Source organism: Populus nigra, chromosome 7, assembly GCF_951802175.1.
Source record: "Populus nigra chromosome 7, ddPopNigr1.1, whole genome shotgun sequence".
NCBI lineage: Eukaryota > Viridiplantae > Streptophyta > Magnoliopsida > Malpighiales > Salicaceae > Populus > Populus nigra.
In genome coordinates, this window is record NC_084858.1 from 2202688 (window position 1) to 2218889 (window position 16202).

At 37.0% G+C, this 16202-nt stretch overlaps 3 protein-coding genes across 10 annotated transcripts; 2 read left to right on the forward strand and 1 right to left on the reverse strand.

Annotated features, from left to right (window-relative positions):
* Positions 1–1174: 1174 nt before the first annotated feature.
* Positions 1175–5101, forward strand: LOC133699512 (ankyrin repeat domain-containing protein 2B-like). Of its 2 annotated transcripts, XM_062122783.1 has the most exons (10): positions 1175–1259; positions 1353–1410; positions 1527–1628; positions 1748–1944; positions 2215–2427; positions 2531–2679; positions 2845–3013; positions 4093–4185; positions 4520–4659; positions 4755–5101. In XM_062122783.1, the coding sequence occupies exons 3-10, from the start codon at positions 1592–1594 to the stop codon at positions 4852–4854; spliced, it is 1098 nt and encodes a 365-aa protein (XP_061978767.1). In that variant the 5' UTR covers positions 1175–1259; positions 1353–1410; positions 1527–1591; the 3' UTR covers positions 4855–5101. The 2 variants fall into 2 exon arrangements, with proteins under 2 accessions (XP_061978767.1, XP_061978766.1); XM_062122782.1 differs by lacking the exon at positions 1175–1259 and having other exon boundaries at positions 1266–1410.
* A 1062-nt stretch (positions 5102–6163) lies between these two features.
* LOC133700253 (chloride channel protein CLC-e) lies at positions 6164–11433 on the forward strand. Of its 2 annotated transcripts, XM_062123806.1 has the most exons (7): positions 6165–7075; positions 7166–7366; positions 7524–7664; positions 7800–7990; positions 9175–9735; positions 10201–10409; positions 10792–11433. In XM_062123806.1, the coding sequence occupies exons 1-7, from the start codon at positions 6262–6264 to the stop codon at positions 10820–10822; spliced, it is 2148 nt and encodes a 715-aa protein (XP_061979790.1). In that variant the 5' UTR covers positions 6165–6261; the 3' UTR covers positions 10823–11433. The 2 variants fall into 2 exon arrangements, with proteins under 2 accessions (XP_061979789.1, XP_061979790.1); XM_062123805.1 differs by having other exon boundaries at positions 6164–7075; positions 7524–7990.
* Positions 11434–12027: 594 nt separating this feature from the next.
* LOC133700254 (histone deacetylase 19-like) lies at positions 12028–15512 on the reverse strand. 6 transcript variants are annotated; one of them, XM_062123809.1, is made up of 8 exons: positions 15365–15512; positions 14422–14998; positions 13758–14198; positions 13382–13612; positions 13097–13167; positions 12955–13012; positions 12485–12556; positions 12028–12340 (listed from the first exon to the last, which is right to left on the reverse strand). In XM_062123809.1, the coding sequence occupies exons 2-8, from the start codon at positions 14950–14952 to the stop codon at positions 12239–12241; spliced, it is 1506 nt and encodes a 501-aa protein (XP_061979793.1). In that variant the 5' UTR covers positions 14953–14998; positions 15365–15512; the 3' UTR covers positions 12028–12238. The 6 variants fall into 6 exon arrangements, with proteins under 6 accessions (XP_061979793.1, XP_061979792.1, XP_061979795.1 ...); XM_062123808.1 differs by having other exon boundaries at positions 14422–15008; positions 15365–15506; XM_062123811.1 differs by having other exon boundaries at positions 14422–15013; positions 15365–15472.
* Positions 15513–16202: the final 690 nt, after the last annotated feature.

Genomic DNA, 16202 nt, shown 5'->3' on the forward strand with positions numbered 1-16202 from the left:
GGTGGGGAATATATGTCTAATGATTTCCAATCTTTCTTGCAAACTAAAGGTATCATTTCTCAACGATCATGTTCTTATACTCCTCAACAAAATAGAGTAGCAGGACGCAATAATCACCATCTTTGGATGTGGTCCGGACCTTGCTCATTGAAACTTCTATTCCTTCTAAGTTTTGGGTAGAAGCTCTCACTACAACAACTTATCTAATCAATAGACTTCCTTTACAAATCTTAAGTCTAAAGTCTCCATATTTTTGCCTTCATCATTGTCATCCTATATACACAAATCTTCACACCTTTGGGTATATATGCTTCATGCATCTTCCTCCACCTCATAGAAATAAACTTTCTGCTCAGTCAATTCATTGTGCCTTTCTTGGATATAGTGTCACTCAAAAGGGTTATCTATGTTTTGATCCACACACTAATCGGGTTCATGTTTTTAGAAATGTTATTTTCTTTGAAAATCAATGTTTATTTCCTTTGCCTTCATCATCAACCACCTTTTTTGTCTATTTGCCTTGTTTTGATGACACTTCTCATATGCACAGTGTTCAAGTTGACAAGTTCAAGCCACATATGGTGTACAAGAGAAGATTTTCAGTGCTGCCCCCTTCTTAGACCTAAGTGCCAGGTGGCGCTTAGGTCTACCCTGTGTAAGGGCATGGCCGCCCATACGCCTTGTGGCGATTGGGTCTGCCTTGCGCAAAGGCCGGGCAACCCAAGCGCCAGGTGCCCGCTCTCCATGACCTGCAACCTCACCAAAACTTGTGCTGATCATTTTCTTCCCAACCATCCCTTTAGTGCCAAATGCACCTCAGCAAAAAAGACAACCTCACCCATCCCCCGCTGCTCTTGCAACTCTTTGTGTCAAGGGATGTACTGCTATTACACTATTCCAATCGACAGTACTTTGTATTTATATAAACAATAATAGAGACACTGAGGCCTTTTCTTTTATTATATTGTGTAATATGCATACTCAAATTGTTTCACCTCACACTCAAATTGAAGCAAAATAAGGCAACTGTTCAAGGAAATCAATTATCATACCTGTGAAGGGTAAACAGAACATGTACACAGGCCCAATCTCAAATATTGTCGGCCCATCGATTCATGAATCCGGTCATCGGGTTCGGGCCTGCTAGTAAGGAAAAAAAAACACACAAAAAAGGAAGACAGCGGTGGCAGTAACCGATACATAAGCCACTGGTTCGATGACAAGATGAGGATTGAGATGGCCCACTAACAATAAGCTTGGTTTGTATTCAATTCAATCAAATCCTTCCCTTGTCGTCGTGCACGCTTCTTCTTCTTCTTCTTCTTCTTATTACTTGAGCTGTGTGGTGGCAGATACCTTTCTTGAAACCATCAGTTCACACACGCAGCCTTGCTTGCCTGCCTCTGCCTGGTAATCCTCTTAGTCCGACCTGCTTCTAGTTTTATAATTAGCAAAGTAATATTATTTATGTATAAAAAGTAATTACTCGATTCGATTCGATTTCTTCTTCTGTCTATCGTCTTCAGATAAAAATCTATCCTCTCCTTTCTTCGATTGCATAATTTTCATTAAGCTTAGCTTGTTGTTCGTCATGGCGACCACGAACAAGGATGCTACTATTCCATCTGGTATGCTTTCTACCGTCCTTTCAATTTCCTGGATGGATCCGTTGCTGCTGTTGTTATTGTGCTTGCGAGATAACCTCGACTGACTCGCTCACTCGAATCGCAAATTGCTTTGTTATTAGATGAGAAAACAGGTTCGGCTTCGGGTGCAGAAATTAACAGCAAAGACTCCTCATCTAAATCATCAGAAACCTCCTCAACCTCTGGGGAACAAAGAAGAGCTCCTTCTCAATCTCCAGGACTGGGAGGTGCTGCTGCTGCTGCTGCTGGATTTCCTCCTAGTCCTTTTGATTTCTCTGCTATGACTGGCCTGCTTAATGTATGTTTGTCAATTTCCATTGCATTTACTAATTTTTACTCTTCAGTTCTTTGCTTTGTTTTCAATTTCATTTGCGGAGTAAAAACATTAGATAAGCTATCTTTTTGGCGGTGAAGGTCTTGCCTTCTAATATGCCCACGTGTCCTAAGCTAAATCCACTTTTCACATTGAAGCTCATTTTGGGAACTTGTTCTTACTTCACTCTAATATTGAACAATTTTGCCATATTTCTCTAAGGGTTTATAGATGTCTATGCTTTGATATATGTAGGACCCGAGCATCAAGGAGTTAGCCGAGCAGATAGCCAAAGATCCTTCATTCAACCAGATGGCAGAGCAGCTCCAGAAGACTTTTCAAGGAGCGACAGCCGAAGATGCTATCCCTAACTTTGATACTCAACAATACTATTCAACCATGCAACAGGTTATGCAGAATCCTCAATTTATGACTATGGCTGAGCACCTTGGCACTGCATTAATGCAGGTATATCTGTTTTGTTTTTTTTTTTTGGCTTGTTTCATATTCCTATTCATTGTTTAATTGTAAGTCCTGATGAAAGGCTAATTTTTTCCCCATCAATCCTCAGGATCCATCAATGTCTCAAATGCTTGAGAGTTTCACAAACCCATCGCAAAAGGATCAGATTGAGGAGCGAATGACACGAATAAGAGAAGATCCTTCTTTAAAGCCTATTTTAGAAGAGATAGAGTCCGGTGGTCCAGCTGCCATGATGAGGTTGGTAATCATAATATCTAGTATTTTACTATTACTTGCTTATAAAAATGGGGAAAAACTAGAAGATTGTTGCTATGTTTCTCCTGCCTTGATATTAGCAAAGATAGATCATTTAAGTTAGTTTTATTTTCTCAACTTACTGACAGCGAAATTATGCTTGCTTAGGTACTGGAATGATAAAGACGTTCTCCAGAAGTTGGGTGAAGCAATGGGTCTTGCAGTTTCCGAAGAAGCAGGCACTTCTGTGGAAACTTCTGGACACGAGGAAGCAGAAGAAGCAGGAAATGAGGATGAATCAGTTGTCCATCACTGTGCCAGTGTTGGTGATGTTGAGGTAGGGTACAATTCGCTTTTGATTGCCTGCTGCCTTGTTTGCAGATTTGACACACTTAACCTTTATCTATTTTTCCCCTGATGGATGCCACCTTTATTTATAATTACATCATTTAAATTGTTTTTGCTTTTCTTTCCCATTAAATGTATGGCGTCTTATCTATCAGTTAAAGCGTTTGCAGCCTAGATTGGCTGAAAGTATTGAAAATTGTCTAATTACTGTTAATGGAAGTGTTTTGCTAATGTTTTGTGGACGAGTGCCCAATTTGATATGATGAGAGAAGATATAGGCACAGATTTCTATTTCGACACACCACAAGACTTACTGTCATGGCAGCATTATTAGACAATGATGACCCCTGGAACTTTCTTAGACTTTGATGGTGTCTTCTCATCACTCTCTTTTAAGCCCATGCACAGCTTTTGACATTTTGAGCTTTGTTTGTAGCTGTAGATACGTGACTTGTTCATGTTCATTTAGCAATTAGTTGAAGCTCCTTAGCACTTTTAGCTTGATCTGTGGATTAGTTTAAATGTGGAGACCACATGGTGAATGCTGAATGGAAAACTGAATATATATACCTTTATTTTCATTTTTATGCTGGTATTTTGTTCTTTCATCTCTATAGATTTTAGTGACATTACTTTACTTGGTAAGATGTAGAGCATTTATGTGGCCCTTGACTTTAGTGTATTATATATAATTTTTATCATACTTGCATGCACACTCGTTATTCATGTTTCCATTAATCTTGTGAATAGTTTGTTGGATATTATGGTCCCCATTGTTCTTCCATTTCTATTGTAAATATCTGAACATGGCCCAATGCTAGTTAGTTCATTTTAGAGAAGTCCAATGACCGCTAACTTGGTCATTTTGACTACATTGGGAGAATTCAATATTTCTCTAAAGTCTGCGGGAGGTGGATCATTTTTTTTTCATCCTTTGATGTTCAATATAATTTTCTTTTGCCTCCATGTAAATATCCAATGCTTCTCTGTTCTATCTATTTAAGTCAGATCAATTGGAGATACCATTTACAAATTTAGCTCAAAGTTTTATCTGGACTCTCCAATTAGGGTTTGAAAAATGCTCTAGCCTCTGGTGCGGACAAGGATGAAGAAGATTCAGAGGGAAGAACTGCATTGCATTTTTCCTGCGGATATGGGGAGGTATCATTATTTCTAAACTACTGCTTTGTTGTTTATGTGTGGTGTAGACCTTGCTTTTGCCCCTCCCCTCTTAGAGGTGACTTCAGGAACCTATTATGGTATGCTGCTAGAAAGAGTTCATGAATTCCTGCGCTGGTACTTGGTAGTTGCCCATGGCACATTGCAAAAGATGAACTCCCTAGTTGTTAGATTGGTCAGTGAGCTATAGCTGACCTCTTGGTTTGGGCCCCTTCTAGTTGCAGAATCATTGGGCCGTCAGACATTATTGGAAATTTATCCAAATTGGTCAAATTGCTATTGTAAGCAACAAGCAGCTGCTTTCAATTTGTTTCAGGTGAAGTGTGCCCAAATTCTTCTCGAGGCTGGGGCAACTGTTGATGCACTGGATAAGAACAAGAACACCGCCCTGCATTATGCAGCTGGTTATGGAAGGAAGGAGTGTGTAGCCCTTTTACTGGAAAATGGCGCTGCAGTGTAAGTCAATAGCTCTCAGTTAGGAATGCCCTCCCTTTATGGCTTCATGTGATTTTTCCTGTCCTGATGGAATCTCTCTTTGGGTTATACTACAGTACACTTCAGAACATGGATGGCAAGACGCCCATTGATGTTGCTAAACTCAACAACCAGCAAGAGGTGCTAAAGTTGCTCGAGAAGGATGCCTTCCTGTAACTTGGCATGTCATGGGACTCGAGCGTTTTAAACAATTTGATGTCTTTATTATCATCTGATTGCTGCTTCTTGAGTTTTGTGATTGGTGGCATAATTATTCTGTCTTGTGTATCTGGGATTAGATAGGCATGCGATGAAATGTTCTATTCCATGCTCCATACATTATCTGCCTGCAACTGAGAACATATCGAAAATGGTTTTGATTGGAGACCGTATTTTATTTATTTATTTATTTATTCTTGTTTTAGCTTCTGATGCCTGGGTTTTAACATCAACAAATCCCGACTTTCATTTTGTGTTCCTGAGGAAGTACTGCTGATACGAAAACAGATTATCCAGCATTTTGGTCAAGGTTCAACCAGTTGGGTCATCCACACTCTTTGAGGACCAAAATAAATATTTGAAAAATTAACAGGGCCAGCACGATGTTTCATAAGGTGATGAACAGTGCTGATTGCACAATGTTTACCCACACATTTTTGTTTTTAAATAATAAAAAGCCTAAACAGTGACAAGTCACCCTAACTTTGAAAAAACAAGGCATGCCTGGGTATTACCTGTGGGTTAGGTGTGCGTACTTGAACTTAAATTTATTTTTTTTACATTATATAACGAGATTTTTTCAAATAAATTTATTAAAATAATATCATAATTTTCAAATATTATGAGTGTATTTTAGGAGAATATTAACCATTACTTTTAAATAATTATATATGATACTAATATACATAATTTTTTAAGAAATTTATATTTAATGTGGATGAAATATCTATTTTGTAATTTTTTTATTGTAAACTTTTTTATATAATTCCTTACATGATCATTATTCTTATCTTTTTAATATATTTGTGTTAAAATTATTGATTCATGATTTTTTTTAATTATTTTTTTTTAAAATTTTTTTAATAAACTTTTAGCCTTTTAATGAAACATGTATGTTTCGTGAAAGAAAATAAAGCATGAGGAAGGAGGTTTTTATTAAAAAGATACATTTCTCTCTTATTTCAAATCACTAATAAGTTTTAGGATATTTATTTTAATTATTTTTAGTTTTTATTATATAAATAAAAAAATTGCTAAAAAATATGCATTAATAAGAAAAGGAAAACTTAGAATTAAAAAAAATACAGAATTTAAATTATACATCGTAACTTAATAAATACATATTTTCTTTTTATTTTAAAATAACTTTATAAAATCTATCAAAACTCGAAAGAAAATTACGATAAATAATTGCATGATATAAATAGGAGATTTTTTTTTTAAAAAAAAACACTAATTATCCAAAGTATGAATGGATTAGAGAAGATCCGTTGGTAAAACTTAAGAAAGATAATGACGATGGATAGGATATATGAATTGGATAGGTGGAGGATGTAGAAGAAGGTAATATCAAATTGGGTATCAATGGGAAGTGCATTGCCTCCACGACTGCTCATCTCTGCTTCCCTCTCCCTCTCCCTCTCCCTCTCCAGAAGAAACCGATGGTTCTCCTCCTCTTCAAATTATCGCTATTACCAGTACAAAAAGATTGGGATCCCCACTGCCCTCCCAGCCCCGTTAACCCCAGCTGAGAGAAGAAGAGATTACACTAGTACTGTTAATGCTATTGTTACTGCAACTGCAAGCAATGAAGACGATGAAGAAGAAGAAAATCAAAAGCCAAAACTGATCAGAAAGATAAATGATGGTGGTGGTGGTGGTGGTGGTAATTCCGGTATAATAATAACATCTTGCTTGGTGGGTCTTTTGACTGGGATAGCTGTAGTGCTTTTCAACAACGCAGTGCATGAAATACGGGACTTGTTCTGGGATGGAATTCCTTATAGGGGTGCTACCTGGTTGAGAGAGGAGCCTCTCGACTCTAACTGGTTAAGAGTTGTCTCCGTCCCTGCTTGTGGCGGCTTGATCGTTAGCATCTTGAACCACCTTCGAACAACCATTATTACCAGTAGTAGTACTACTACTAATAAAAACGATAAAAAAGGACGGCTACAACTACCAGTGGCTGCTGTCGCCGCCGCTCCTAGTTTCTTGAAAACGTTGGCTGCTTGTTTCACTCTTGGTACTGGTAATTCCCTTGGCCCCGAAGGTCCGAGTGTCGAGATTGGTGCTTCCGTAGCCAAAGGAATTGCTTCTCTCTCTGTCTTTAATAATCACAATTCTAATCAAACAAAACTTTCCCTCCTAGCTGCTGGCTCTGCCGCTGGAATCTCGTCTGGTTTGTTTCTCTCTCCATCTCTCGCTTTGTTTAAAAAAAACATAAGTCAATTATTATCTATTTCCTAAAGAATTTAAAAAAGAAAAACAGGATTCAATGCTGCTGTTGCTGGTTGTTTTTTTGCTGTGGAGTCGGTGTTGTGGCCATCTCCAAGTGATTCAACAATATCACTCACAAACACCACTTCTATGGTTATACTTAGCGCTGTCGTAGCTTCTGTTGTATCAGAAATTGGTCTTGGTTCTGAACCAGCTTTTAAGGTCCCTGACTATGACTTCCGCTCCCCGAGTGGTAAGTAAAAAGATTCAATTACTAGTAGCACATGCTGTCAACGTAATTTCTTCTACGTTGATTGGTTGGTTTTGCTTGTATTTTAATTAATCATTCAAGCTTTTATCATTTACTATTAAAGCCTAAAAAAGCTAGCTATTATTCATCTCATTTTCAGAACTTCCACTGTATCTTTTGCTGGGTATCCTCTGCGGCTTGGTTTCATTAACCTTATCTAGATGCACATCCTTCATGCTCTCAACTGTCAATCATCTTCACCGCACTGTTGGGATTCCAAGTGCTGCGTTTCCTGTACTAGGTAGTTTAGCTACTGGCACCATAGCTTTGGCATATCCTGAAATCCTATACTGGGGTTTTGAGAATGTTGACATTTTGTTGGAATCTCGGCCATTTGTCCAGGGCCTCTCAGCTGACCTATTGCTTCAGCTTGTAGGAGTCAAGATAGTTGCAACCTCCTTATGCCGGGCCTCTGGATTAGTAGGAGGCTACTATGCCCCATCCCTCTTTATCGGTGCTGCAACTGGAATGGCATATGGGAAGTTCATTAATATTGCAGTTGCTCAGTCTAATCCCACACTTCAACTATCCTTCTTGGAAGTGGCATCACCACAAGCTTATGGGCTGGTACTATTATAATGCATGATTATACAGCATCATAATTTCTTATATTCAAGTTCTTATCTACTGGTTTTTATGGTCCTTGCACAATGATAACTCACTATGATATGCATCACAAAAGTCAACAATCCCCCGTCAGCATATATATATTGCCACTGCTTAGGACAAAGAAGTGTAGATTGATCTGGCTTTATTATTTCACTTTCTGAAAAGGAGAATGTAAAGCTTTCATGTTTCGTGCCTGTGGAAATCAGTCTCAAAATCAGTTAGGATCTTAGAGAAATCTTAGTATATATGGTTTAGGAAAGAGAATCTGGTATTAACTATCCAGATTCTCTAGATTATTGCTTTCTAGTTTAGTACAGGATACTTTCCTATCTAGTATTTATTTCTTGTTTTGAGGGTCAGTAGGTTAGCTTCTCTTCTCTATTTATTGTACAAATATACTGCTGGTAATATTAAGAAAAGAGAAAGACTTCTCTCAAAATTCTTCACTGCCAATTGTTATATTATTAAATGGTAGGGAGTAGATCACCACAGAAATTCTTTGCTCCCTTTGTTGGCTGTTCGATGAACAATAACTAGTCTCAACAGGAGCAGACCCACCCTGAAGTTAATCTCTACTGAAATCAAGTACACCATAACCTTGCTGCTATGTTCTTTGTGTAATTATAGTTAAGTAAATATATAAAAAGATTCATCTCTGGAAGATAACAAGATTCAAGATGGAACAGAAGAAAAAAATTGCAGTGAGTGCTGGGAAGTTCTCACTTTATTCAAATAAAAATATATGTAATCAGGATAAAACGTTCTTATCTATTGGCTGTAAACTAATGGAAGCTAAAACAAAGCTACTCCTTTTGAACTAAATGCTTGAGTATTAATTGATTGATGACAGTTCTGTTAAGTTACACGATGCCTTCAACATAAATGAAAGCTATCATGATTGAATCTCTCACAAGGCATCTTAATTTCTCATCTAAGGCTACCAATATAGATGGCAACTAAGTTACAGAGGCACCTTTGGACAGAGATGCCTACCACAAGGTAGCTTGGAATCATCATGCATTGTTGAAATGATTTTTTGTTGAGCACATTTAGTCATCCATACATGTAAACCTTTTTTGATTGAATACTCTAAATCATCAAAAAGCATAATGCCATTGATCATTGGGAGATGCCCGTTTCAGGTTGGAATGGCTGCGACACTTGCAGGGGTGTGTCAGGTACCTCTTACTGCAGTTTTGCTGCTCTTTGAATTGACACAAGACTATCGAATAGTTCTACCACTACTCGGAGCTGTAGGGTTGTCCTCATGGGTCACATCTGGACAGAAAAGAAGAAGGGATGGCAAAGGTACCACAAAACTCAATGAGGGAAACAGGCGTCCAACTCAAGAACCTGAAATGTCTTCCTCTGAGACAAGTGGACTGTCCTCTGGTTATGTAGTTACCGAAAAGGCACCTTATGAAAATAACCCTTGTGAAATTGAAAGTTCTCTCTGCATAGATGATTCTAGTATTGAAACTGAAGTTTTCGAGAAGAACGTTTTAGTTTCAGAAGCCATGAGAACAAGATATGTAACTGTTCTCATGAGCACTTTACTCACTGAAGCAGTGAGTCTTATGCTTGCAGAAAAGCAGTCTTGTGCAATGGTTGTTGATGACAATAATATTTTAATTGGTTTGCTGACTCTTGCCGACATTGATGATTTTAGCAAAATTATAAAGTCTGAAAACAGGATAACCAAGGTATGGGACCCTTCCTTGAACAAATTTTCATCATCCCATATAACTTTCAGTTGTTTGTTCTGCTGTGTTGAAAAGGTTTAGATGTCATAAATGTGAAAAAGACCAAAAAAATAAAAAAAAAATCACTTGGTTAAGGATTCTAAAATCAAATTAAGACAGAAGACAAAATGTAAATGGTTCCATTATGTTCTTCAAGTAGGCATGCTTTGGTAGAAATCTTTTTTAACAAGCACATGCTTAATTATGCTGCAAATGGAAATTTTAAATTTATCTGTACATTGATATTGGGTATTACTGAAATATTGGTATTCTGCCTGCATACTACAGGAACAGATAGATTCAATTTAAAGGTGTTGGTGACTTGGTCTTTACTTTAGAGTTCCTAAAGCACCTGCCATGTTAATAGCTTGTTGCAATTACCACATCCGTCTACTAATCTTGATTGATTGGCTGTTTCTGTATCAGGAGCTTTTAGTATCTGAATTGTGTTCCTTAGATGGAAAAAGATGTCAAGTACCCTGGATTGCAAAGCCTAGTATGGATCTTCTCTCAGTGCAGATCATCATGGATAGGCATGGTGTGAATCAGGTTCCCGTTGTTTCAGAACATATTGAAGATCACAAGAGGCAACCAGTAGGCCTTTTGGACAGAGAATGTATCAGCGTGACTTTCAGGTTTCTACACAACATTTAGCAAAGACAGCACTTCCACTAGCTAGTGACTATACTAAACATCACTTGCTATATGCAACTAACTGGCTGGTCGCGTTAATGCAATTCGTTTATGGTCATGTCATGCTTTTCTTCGTCCTCATTACTTCTAATTGACTCTATCAATGCCATTGCAGTTTCAACAATATTAATCATGTTTTGTGCTGTAAAATCAAAACAAGGATAAAATCTGGTTTAAAAAGTAGAACACTTGGTTCTCTTTCCTTGTGTATGAGAAGAAAAGGAGAGAGAAATTAAATGTCAATTAAGTTGTTAGTGTATTACCACTGTCGTTATACCATATTTTCTGACCGATTTATTTTATGATTTTGGTGGATGTTTACAGAGCCCTAGCGACCAGAGAATCCCTCAGATAGCATCCCATGTTAGAAAGACCGGGCCTCTATACAAGGATGAGGAGTCAGTCTGCCTTGATATGATATTTGGCTGATGCTAATAGTTTCCTAGTTTTTAATACCAGCTTGAGGCTAGCAGAGGCTGTGTTATCGTTTTAATGACAGTGGAGCTGGACAGCAGCATAGGGAGAGGAAGGGCCATCCCCTGCAATCCATATGCCATTAATTGAGCTGAGAGTAACAGCAGGAATAGGATGAAAACTTAACCAATGCAAGGATACAGTAAGGGTCCTGAAATGACGGTGCCTGCTGTTGGATTGTCGGTTTCTCAAACAATGGTGGCCTATGCTACTGGTTGGCCTTGGGGGTGCTTCAACTTGGTGCTTCTTCTTTCGGTGGCTTTTTATCTTTTGTGTGATTTTTTCTCGTGGTCCATGTCTATTTTTGTCATTGAAATTTGCGTTGATAATCTATCCAAGTATACATATTTGATGTGAGTGCTAACCTGGTCACTGCAACAGCAAGTACAAAGTTGCTCTGCTCTGGATATACCACTCAAATCAGCTTGGTTTCCTGCATTTGTCTCAAATTATTTGGTGCAATGGCAGGCAGCATACGCCCGTCAACTATTACATTTGTGTCATTTTTAACCTTGTAGACTTTGGAGCCAAAGTCTCTTGGGCTATTTTTTTGAAATTTTTTGGAACTGACTTTTAAACCGTGTTTTACGAAAATTTAATTTTTTTTAATTTTTTTAATATTTTGAAATCATTTTAATATATTAATATGAAAAATAATTTTTAAAAAATAAAAATAAATATTTTAATATATTTTTAAATAAAAAATACTTTAAAAAACAAAACTACACTTTTACTTTCCATCAAAAACTGTTAAAATCTTCTAGTGCACACGTCAGAAAATCTAGAAGAGAGTGAAAGGAGGAAGATGGCCTGACCGTAGCCGACCAGTGGCTGAACATTTGGATTCCATAGACTCAGGCGTCTAAGAATTGTTATATATTATGGGAAATCCAAGTACGAGTGGCTTCACAGTGGCAGGGGTCACCAATGAATCTGGTGTGAATTTCACTTTCAAAGACTTCAATCTTTTGTAGGGGTGTTGTGCCCAAATATACTCTTCATACACGCTGGGAAATCCAACAATATGCTGCTTCTAGGTAAAACAATCACAACTTTCATCACTAATTATTTAAGAAAAAAAAAAAATTGAATTCCATTATATATATATTTTTTTCTCTATTTTGAATTTCAAATCGAAGTTTCCATAACATCCAGTACACATTGCATTAATTAAATAACCCGTATTCAGAGATGAAACCATTCAGGTTTTCAAGGCTTTTACAAGTTTTAGTCGTATTTGCAGAGCTCGAGAAACCATACACAAACTTAGAACAGTTTATGGAATGGTACTTTTTACTCATGACTTGGAGAACATCTGATCAGAAGATGCCTTGTTCACATTCTCCTGCTCAACTCTCACACCTGCCTCATCAATCTGCTTAGGACCAGCATCCAAAGCCTGCATGAGTTTATGCCAATCAGTAAAACTTGTGATCAATAGAAGCAAGTCCCCTTGAGAATTTTGTGTGCTGAGTAATCTATAAACAGTAACGCATTGTGTTTCACATTCGATTTTTCTTCCAGGAGTGCGCATTAAGCTCACCTTTCCACTTGCATTCTCGGCTATTGTTGTATCAAAGCCTCTAGCATGCCCAGAACTTCCTTTCTGGCCCTCCTGTGAAAAGGAATGTGAAAATATTCAAAACTGGAAGATGTACCGTACCTATGAATATTTTGTAATCTTGCTTTAGGGATAAAAACACAAGGAGATCTTGTGTTGAAGGAAGACAATAAAAAAATAATAATTTGTTTTTATAGTTACAGCAGCATTAGCATTATCATTGATTGAAGAAAGCAGATGATGCAACTTCTTCCTGCCAAATTCACCTGGGATAAATTCTAAAAAGCTAACTATCAAAATTCTTTCTCCCCTTTCAGAACCAGAAAAAAGGATATCTTGTTAAGGTTATGGGTTAAGACAGTTGATGAGTAATCAGGAAAAGTCCATTCATAGGCCAACATCATGAATTTAAAATTCTGAAAAGATAAAGAGGTAATTGTAGTTCCTCGTACCGACTCTTTTGGCTCAGCTTCGACTACTTCTCTCTTGACTCTGCCTGGTAATGGCTTGCTGTATATAAAGGTAAATTAGTAAACAGCAGACATAAAATAATCTATAAAAACTTCTCCCTTTTTTTGGTAGAACAAAAGATACCGTTCTTCATCAACATCCATGTCGGAATCTGGATCCCATCTCTCATCTGCTGCATTCTGTTCTTCTTCTGCCTGATCATTCTCAATAAATCATGACATATTGTTTAGTATCAATTAGCAGACATGATTCTATTCATGAACTATAAAACAGGTTAATCCTAGACTATTAAAAAGAGTTTTAATGTGAAGCCCAAGTAGATAAACTGTAAAATCTTAGTTGTGAATTGTGAGAACAATTAGAATCAATGCCACCTATTTTGTCTTTATAAAAATAAGCAAAGGATACCTCCGGAAGCTCAGTATCAGGTACTCTTTCCTGAAATTGGACACTGGGTGCATGCTGAAGCTTTGAAAGATTATCAAGGAGCTTGCACCGTATTTCCTCAAGTACCTGGTGGGAATTCTTATTTTCCATGTTGCTAGGGGCAACATGAAGAGTATAATCTGGACCGAAGTACTCATAATACTCATGCTGAGGCATCTTATCATCAACTTCTATTCCAAGTGCAACTCCAGTCTGCCATGTATTAGACGCGCATCAAAAACTTAGCAGGTTAAAAGAAGATATTAAAAGACTTACTTCAAATCAAATTCATAAATAATTGAGAAAGATACGTTTCAAATGCAAAACAACAAAGGATCATTTACCAAGAAAATCTTACCTCATAGCACCAGCAGCGAGCGACATTTCGAATGGTGTAGCCACCACCACCCAATAGCAATAATGGCACATTAAAAGATCTCATAAATTTAACACACTCTGCATGGCCCTTGATTGAAAGATTGAAGCATCCTAATCTATCCCCGGATAATGAGTCGGCACCACATTGGAGAATCACAGCGCCCGGCTTAAAAACTTCCATTACTTTTCCAATTAGTGGTTTAAACAAGAAATGATAGCTCTCATCATCAATCCCATCATCCAACGGAACATTAAGAGAGTAGTATTTTCCTTTTGAATATCCAATATCACGTACATCCCCAGTGCCGGGAAAATAATCTCCAAATTTATGGAATGAAACAGTCATGACTCTATCAGTGGTGTAAAATGCTTCCTCCACACCGTCACCGTGATGAATGTCGATATCCACATACAGAACACGCTGCAAAGACATGGAAAGGAAAAAAAAAATCTGATTATAAGATTAGACCTGAAAACCTAAGAGAAAAAACAATGATACAATAGGTGCCGTTCAATTTTGGAGTAGCGATTAGAAGAGATTGAATTAAACCAAGGCTTTCCTATAAAAAAAAACCGGGCATTTTTAAAGGTGATATTGAGCAACTATGTTAGCGTCTATAGCTGAGAGAGGGATGGTAAAAAACCTCATGCACTTTAAGAAGCTCCAGGATTGCAAGCACGATGTCATTGACATAACAAAAACCAGAAGCCTCACACTTCTTAGCATGATGGAGGCCACCAGCCCAATTGACAGCAATGTCACAGAGGTTGTGATTTAACTTGACGGCACCACCAACAGATCCACCTGCATAAGTCTGGCAGAAGGAGTAGAGGCCATCAAAAACAGGGCAATCTTCACCGACATTAAAGCGCTTGAGCTGCCTGAGCTGGTCCTGCTGGGTCTCAGGGGTAATGCTGCGGAGGAAAGAGACATAATCATCGGCATGGAAGCGGCAAAGATCCCGGTCGCGAGCAGGAAAGGGCTTGAGGACCTGCATGTGCTGAAGCAAACCATAGTGGGCAAGCAGAGCATGGGTCATTCGAATGCGGTGGGGCTTCATGGGGTGACCTTGGCCATAATAGTAATTGCCGACTTCTGGATCGTAGAAATAGCAAACCTTTCTCTTAACCCCGTCAGGAGCAGCGGACGAGAGAGAGTTGCCACCAGTGTCCATTGTTAGTTATTAATTATTATGGATACACGGATCTCTCTACTTGCAGCTGCACAACCCTAAACTGAAATTAGATTTGTCGATTAATTATTTAATTTTCTATCAATTTATTACATAAGAGGTGTTTGAAATTGAAAGCCGAAGCAAAAACCTAAACCCTAAAAGAAAAAAAATGGAAGAAAGGAATAACGATGCTCATGGCCAGGTATTACTAGCAACCAGTACAAGCATAGTGGTGAAACCAACAAACTACCTGACGGAGTAAATCGAAGAAGAGAAACTAAAGCAAATCAAATAATAATAGAAATATTCAAAAACGACAGAAAAAAAACCTAAATGAGCAGTCGCAGAGATTAATCAACAAACAAAACCGAAGAACAAATGATGATGATGAAGAAGAAGAATTAAAATATACTTAATGTGACACTGCACTGCAATGCACTGCACTGACTGGTTTGGAATCGAGGACGGCTGTGGCGAGACGGGCATGACGGCTTCACCGGGCATAAATGGGCCTGACCGCTTCATTCTGCGATCAATATTGGGCCGTATAGAGCCCATTGTATATTGAAATATTTGAATCAGATGACTTGATGGAACGCAGTGAACAGTATTTTTTAAATTTTAATTTTTTTTATTTAAAATAATTTTTTTTATGTTTGTAGATGGTTTTAATATTCTAATTTTAAAAATGAATTTTTTTTATTATACTGGATGTTTTTACTTCCTATTTAATAATTATAGTTTGATTTTATAAAATTAATATTCAATAAACTATAAAATAGTATTTAAAATTATAAACATACAAGGTAATATGAAATGAAAAAATACTAAAAAAATAAAAATGCAATACAAGAGAAAGGTAACAGTCCTTGTAGATTGCCATAGTCACTCGTAATGTTTTTTTTTGTTCACTTAACTTTTTTTATTTATAATTTAATCTTTTTATATTAAGTTTATTTAAGATTAAGTTTGATGTTTTATTTTAATTGATTTTATATATAGCTTTCGTGATATTAATAACAAATTTTCACATGAGTCAATATTTGAGACGAAATAAAATTTAATTTTATTGTTCTAAACCAATTAAAATATTAAAATTTAATTTTAAACTAAAATAAATCTTCAATTTTTTTCCTAATATATAATATATTTATCCTATCTTCCCAGCTTTTTTTTTATTATAATCAATAAATTTATTATTGCTTATTAGTATGTATATTTTTTTAATTTATTTTATTAAAAATTTGTAT